At 36.6% G+C, this 6,942-nt stretch overlaps 1 protein-coding gene across 3 annotated transcripts in view; it reads right to left on the reverse strand.

Moving 5' to 3' along the window:
• RALGPS2 (Ral GEF with PH domain and SH3 binding motif 2) overlaps positions 1–6,942 on the reverse strand; it is a 163,059-nt gene that overhangs the window by 34,212 nt on the left and 121,905 nt on the right. For all 3 annotated transcript variants that reach the window (XM_032317209.1, XM_032317207.1, XM_032317206.1), the window contains 2 exons: positions 2,685–2,822; positions 1,610–1,700 (listed from right to left, as the gene is read on the reverse strand). In XM_032317209.1, the coding sequence (XP_032173100.1) occupies positions 1,610–1,700; positions 2,685–2,822 (229 nt within the window). The remainder of the gene's footprint in view (positions 1–1,609; positions 1,701–2,684; positions 2,823–6,942) is intronic.

The following is a 6,942-nucleotide window of genomic DNA, read 5'->3' on the forward strand; positions in this document are numbered from 1 at the left end:
GCAATATTATGGTACGGGGGAAAGATGGCAGTAAAGGTGTTTTTATTTTTATTTTTTTTAAAGATTTTTATTTATCTGTTTGACAGAGAGAGACAGAGAGCACAAGCAGGGGGAGCAGAAGGAGGGGGAGAAGAAGCAGGGTCCCCGCTGAAGAGGCAGCCTGACAGGGGACTCAATCTCAGGATCTTGTGATCGTGACCTGAGCTGAAGGGAGATGCCTGACTGACTGAGCCACCCAGGTGCCCCAATAAAGGTGTTTTTAAACATTAATAAAATTTTAGATACATTTAAATATATATTATCTAGAGCTTTAATCTTTGAAGAGAATTTATTTCTAGTTATTTTCCAGAATTTGTAGCCTTTTATTGGTACTTTCTTCACTGAAAACTGTTGAAACTTAATGGAACAAGGCAGTTGATAATCACATCATACAAGAAAATTTTTATATAATGCATTAATAATGAAAAATAACCTAGTCTCTCACTTTGTAAGCTTTTAAAGTATGTATAAGTATGAAGTTTATTGGAATCTATTGGAAAAAAAATCTGTAAAAGACACAAAGTAAAATGAAAGCTTGGGACTAATTTGCATAATAAAGCTAAGCAAAAACTTCTTATTTGAAATTAACAAATGAAGTTACAAGAAGCATCAGAAGCCTCAAGAGATATAAGTTCTTTGTCCTTCCATCTTCTGAAAAAACAAAAAAACCGAAAAACCCCCAAAACCTGGCAGTTAAGAGGTACAGTAGTCACTGAAAATAAAAAGGCTTAAAATGTAAAAATCCTTCCTACCTTGGGCAGAACTGCAGATGTTAAAAAGAAGGAAATGGGCAGCTGTATTTTAAAAGTGATTTCTGAAACCCTTAATAAAGGACTTGGTATAACAGAGAAAAGGGTAAGTGTGGTACTGGACATATGCCTCTACCCTAGAGGTAGAAAGGTTCAATATTGTCTCAATCCATAAAAACAATTGAAAACAAATTCAAAGATGTGTCCAAAAATTACCATTACAAAAGGAATAATTTTCCTATTTATAGAGGGTTTCATTATTTTTTCAATCTATTATAAGATAAATTTCCATAAACATTCAGTGCTTGAATATAAAGAAAGGAAGACATTTACACTGGAACTATCAAAGATCCGCTCTCAACAACTTGAGAAAAGTGAAACACTTTTAAACAAAAGAACAGATGAGGTATTTGTAAATTGTCTCAATCATACCAAGTGCTTAAGAAATACATAAGGGTGCCAGGGTGGCCTAGTCGTTAAGTGTCTGCCTTCAGCTCAGGTCATGATCCCAGGGTCCTGGAATCGAGCTCCCCATCAGGCTCCCTGCTCAGCGGGAAGCCTGCTTCTCCCTCGCCCACACTCCCTGCTGGTGTTCCCTCTCTCACTGAGTCTCTCTCTGTCAAATCAACAAATAAAATCTTAAAAAAAAACAAAAAAAACCCCATAAAATAAAGAATGTATACAAATACCTTTATCATAAGCACTGTAAACTGGGATTAGGCATTTGCATGATATGATATAAAATTCAGATGTTTAAACACATGGGGACGAAAGGGTAGAACACAGATCAAAGTTAAACCACTTCTGAAGATCCAACCTACTTGTAATTATCATCTTCCACAAACTTCTGTAGTTCTTCTATATACTGAACGGAGTTCAGGTATTTTTGAACATGAGGCAACATGGGGATATCTAGGCAAAATGTGATAAATAATTATCGGACGCAGTATATCTTAACCAGAATTTTAAAAGTTAATTTAAGAAATACATACTTAAGAAAAATTAAGGCTGCATGGCACCAAAACTCTAGAAGGAGACTACTGAGGTAGATTTTATTTAATGTAAAACTGATGGTAATTTAAAAAATTACAGTTGCATGCTGTTTGTACAGATTAAAAAACAAAACAAAACACCAAACATACTCTGGTTTCTCTTCAGATTGTATTACGAAAACAACAACAACAAATAGCTCCATTTACCAAATCCCACATATTTGATAAATGTCCTCCCCCACATATACTTTTCGGAAGTTTTTAAGGTTTTCTTAGAAGTATACACATGCACATAAAATAACTTTAAAACAAATCTATTTTAAATAAATTGGATAATGTAAACTCACTGTTTAACATTTTAAAAATATATACCAGTAATGGTTATCTTTATTCCCTACCAAGCTGAAAGCATCCAAACACCATAAAAAATGAGAAAAAAAATACAACATTTTTCTCATTATCTGGGCTTGTGTAAGCTCTTTCTACATGTTTTCCCATTAAATACTCTTGAACAAAAAATTGGTTATTTATTTAATGATGAACTTAAGAAAGCTAGTCAACTGTTACAAGGATCATAGGTCTTAGTCCCTTCCCAAACTGAAAAATGTAAGAACTATTTCTGTAACCAGGAATATCAAATGAGATGAAGGTAACAGAAAATAATCTTATAAATTATGTTAGCAAAGTTGCTACAGAAGAAAAAAGATAAAATAAAATTTTAAATATGAAATACTTCAACTCCTTAAAAGCAAGGTATCAAACAGGATGCTAAATATTAAACAATCATTATTTTCCTTTAGAGTAGGATGATGTTCCCTGCTGTGCAAACAATGGCTATCAATTCAGATAAATGAGTCAAAAGAAACACAGCATAATGATGTAGTATTACTCCCCAGAAACGTACCATATTCACAGGACTGCTGTAAATCAGAAATTATTCGAAGGATGTTATTCATCAAATTTGACCTTTGCTCATTTTCTAGAATGCTGCCGGTTGATGGGTATGCTGAATCAATATATGTTAAATCTGACAAATAGATACCTGAAACAAAATGAGATAAATGAGTGTTTTCTTACTTGTAGTTTGGAAGAGCATGATAAAAGTAAGAAAAAAAAAAACCACCAAAAACCTAGTTCATCACTACATTTAAATATACGCTGTATTTAGGATTTATTGTTAATACACCTCAGCCTTGCTAAATCATAATCACTGAGGCATAGGTTTCCATGGATTTGGGGTCAGATACATAAATAATATATATATATATTTTTTAAGATTTTATTTATTCATTTGACACAGAGAGATCACAAGTAGGCAGAGAGGCAGGCAGAGAGAGAGAGAGGAGGAAGCAGGATCCCCGCGGAGCAGAGAACCCGATGCGGGACTCGATCCCAGGACCCTGAGATCATGACCTGAGCCGAAGGCAGCGGCTTAACCCACTGAGCCACCCAGGCGCCCCATAAATAATATTTTTGTAAATGTTCTCTTATGAGGGTATCTTGTTTTTATTTCTATTTTAAAGTTTATTTACTTATAATCCCTACACCCAATGTGGGGTACTCGAACTCACAACCCCGAGATAAAGAGTCAAGTGTTCTACCAACTGAGCTAGCCAGGTGCTCCCGATGAACTTTATAGCAGTTCCCACGGCATTAGACATGAAGTATTTGTGTACTGTCTTGTTCTGAAGATAGACAGTTGGATTTCTGAAACAGTGCATGTGACTACAAACTGAAACTCTTTCCCCCACTGCAACCCCACTGCCCCATTTCTCTGTGCAAACAAAATAACCTCCAAATATAACTTGGTTTTACCAGTTCTAGATATGTAAGGCGACACATGTAAAGTGTGTAAGAAAGACAACTATAGTTGAAGAGAAAAATACACTTTCCTACTTTTTACCCCATTACTGCACATTTCACGGACTCTGAAAAAACCACCTATGTACCACATACACTGACTTCCAAAAAAGCCCTGTGTTCTTTTTTCATCCTGTTTCTTTCATCTTGACTATTTCCAAGACTTATCTCTGCCCATCTCAATTTTATTTAATATCTAGGTCAGTGTCAACTGTTTTTTAGTTTTCTCACAGACTCCAAGAAAGGAAAGCCCCCTTTTTACAGATGAAGAATCCGAGGTCCACAGATATTGACAGACTAATGCCATGTGAACTGTTAGTAACAGAGCTGGACCTCAGAGTATATACCTGTACCCTAGCTTCTCCACTACCCGCTGTTATAAATTCATACAGAATCTGTAATACCATTCACTTGGTAATTTTTATGACTTTGTAATCTGTTTAAACTCTTTATCTTATCGGCTCATGACTATAAACTCATTTAAGGCAGCTGCTCTATCTTGCACTCTAAGAACATGAAAATCTTGTGCAGTGTTTTGACAACAGGTGCTTAAAACAACCTAAAATCTTGGGCTGGCAATCCTTTTACTCATCCTATTCATTCTTTTTCCATTCAGGAAGTCTTAAAGGTACTCTTGATGCCATCTATCATAAATACTTCCTTTACTTTAGAGACTCTCAACTTCTTTTTTAATGACTTCAAATGAATCTTTAGCTTAGCTGTTTTTCCTTCAATCTCAGAGGAAGAAGAATCCCTTTTTCCTCTCCACTGTTGTGATTTTGAGTGTGATCACGACAGCCTCCTCACCTGCCTTGGGCTCCTTTCCAGAGAAGAGCAGAGGCCTACATTTACACCTCCTCTCTTGAAGAAAACAAAATCAAGGTAACTCTTTGGTCACATCTGATTCCTTCTCTGGACAGGACCCCTGTCCCTTTCGCTATAACAAACAGCTTGAAAGAGAAATAGAGACCCCTCCACTTATTTAATCCTTCGTCTCTTTTTAATGAAATATTTGACACATATAAAAGTTTACGAGTCAGGAAAAATTATGACAGTCTCTGAAATAGGCAAAAAACAAACAAACAAACAAACGAACAAAAAACAAACCAGGCATCCTATCTCCAGTGTATCCTTCCGGACTTTCTGAGCTACCTAACAAACTCCGTAAGTTTTTGAAAACTAGTAATAATACAAACTCCTGTCCATAAAAATGCCAATGCCTTATGTTCATAAACATAACATAACATTTACATAAAATGTAAATGATTAATGTTCTACGGATGTTGACCAGTTTTGCAACTATGTATAAATTTATCGTAGCATTCTTGACTATATGGTAGGTGTGGTACTTTGAATTCTCTCCTGAAATGGTTGCAGTATCCTCCTGATCCCCTTAAAAATTTAATGATTTAAACAGAACCATGACATGTACTCATTTTGTATTTGTTTAAGAATCATGATTTTACCATTTTTTAAAAAGTATACTCTAACTCATGTAATGTTGGTTGTTATCAAGCATTGTGATACCGGCGAATGACCAGGCAGGTTAAGAAGTAAAACATTACCTGTGCTGTTCATTCCTTGTATCATCTTCCTGCCTCCCCATCCAGAGGTAACTAACCACTACTCCAAAACTTAAAATTATTCTCTCGTTTTGTTTTTCCCAAGACATCTGTCTGTATCCCTGTACAATATATTTACTTTTGCTTATGGTTAAATTCAATGATAACATTCGTAAACACAGGTACACAGTAAGTAATTTATAGGTGTTTGTTAAATTTTTAAAAATAGGGCCTTCTGTGGGGCGCCTGGGTGGCTCAGTGGGTTAAGCCGCTGCCTTCGGCTCAGGTCATGATCTCAGGGTCCTGGGATCGAGTCCCGCATCGGGCTCTCTGCACAGCAGGGAGCCTGCTTCCTTCCCTTCCTCTCTCTCTGCCTACTTGTGATCTCTCGCTGTCAGATAAATAAATAAAATCTTAAAAAAAAAAAAAATAGGGCCTTCTGTGATTGCTGTGTCTCACCATTTTGTTTCCAGGAGTTATCTGTGTTGCTAAATGCAGCAGTAATTCCTTAGACTGAGAAGATATTAACATGTAACTGTATCACAATTTACTTACTTATTTGATACTTTTAAGTTACTTCTTCCCTCCCTGCACGCTGCTGCTGACATTCTTGTAAGTATCTCCTGGGACACATGTACAAGAATTTTCCTAGGATATATCTCATATTATATTATATATATGGCATTTATATGGTTTATTAATGTTCAGCTTCACACTGTTTATTTTTTTTAAGATTTTGTTTATTTATTTGACAGAGATCACAAGTAGGCAGAGAGGCAGGCAGTGGGGTGTGGGTGGGTAAGCAGGCTCCCCGCCAAGCAGAGAGCCTGATGTGAGGCTCAATCCCAGAATCCTGGGATTATGACCTGAGCCGAAGGCAGAGGCTTTAACCCACTGAGCCACCCAGGCGCCCCTCCACTGGTTTTTAAAGCTTTATCAATTCACACTACCACTGATAGCATTTAAGTTTCTACTAATCCACTCTTGTGCTAACACTTGATATTATCAGTCTTCTTGACTTCTGCCAATCTTATTAGTATAAAATATTATCTCACTGTGTTCTAATTTTCCTTTTCTTGATTGGTAATGAGGTTACATATTTCTATGAAATGTCTTTTATCCATTTTTTCCTCGGATTTTTTTTTCTTACTGATTTCTAAATTCTTAATATATTGTGGAAACCAATCCACTTGGCAGTTAAATTTAATCCACTTTTCAACCTACTATATAGTCTGAAATCTGGGGTACCTGGTGGCTCAGTTGGTCGAACACCTGTCTTCAGTTCAGGTCATGATCCTAGGATCCTAGGATTGAGTCCCGTACTGGGCTCTCTACTAAGCAGGGAGTCTGCTTCTTCCGCTTCTCCCTCACGCTCTGCTCTTCCCCCTGCTCGTGTACTCTTTCTCAAATAAATGAATAAAATCTCTAAAAAAAATAGTCTGAAATCTGTATCTTGTTGAAATTTACTCTGACAAAGGTATAAGGGACCTGCTATTATTAAATCTTCTCTTGGTCTCCTGCGGCTCTTTAGTGTCTCAGTACTTTTATTATTCCCTTTGTTCTTTGAGGCTTTACTGGCTCCAATGGCTTGGACCTTCCTACTCCCCCCCTCCCACCCCCGGCCAATTCTTCTTCTTCTTCATGTTCCCTAGAAACTGGTGTTCTCCATGGTTCTGTCATTAATCTCACTCTGCATGTTCCTTTCCTGGATTATCTTACTTCTGTAGCCTCAACCATCAC

Source organism: Mustela erminea, chromosome 17 (genome assembly GCF_009829155.1).
Source record: "Mustela erminea isolate mMusErm1 chromosome 17, mMusErm1.Pri, whole genome shotgun sequence".
In the NCBI taxonomy this organism is placed as follows: Eukaryota; Metazoa; Chordata; class Mammalia; order Carnivora; family Mustelidae; genus Mustela; species Mustela erminea.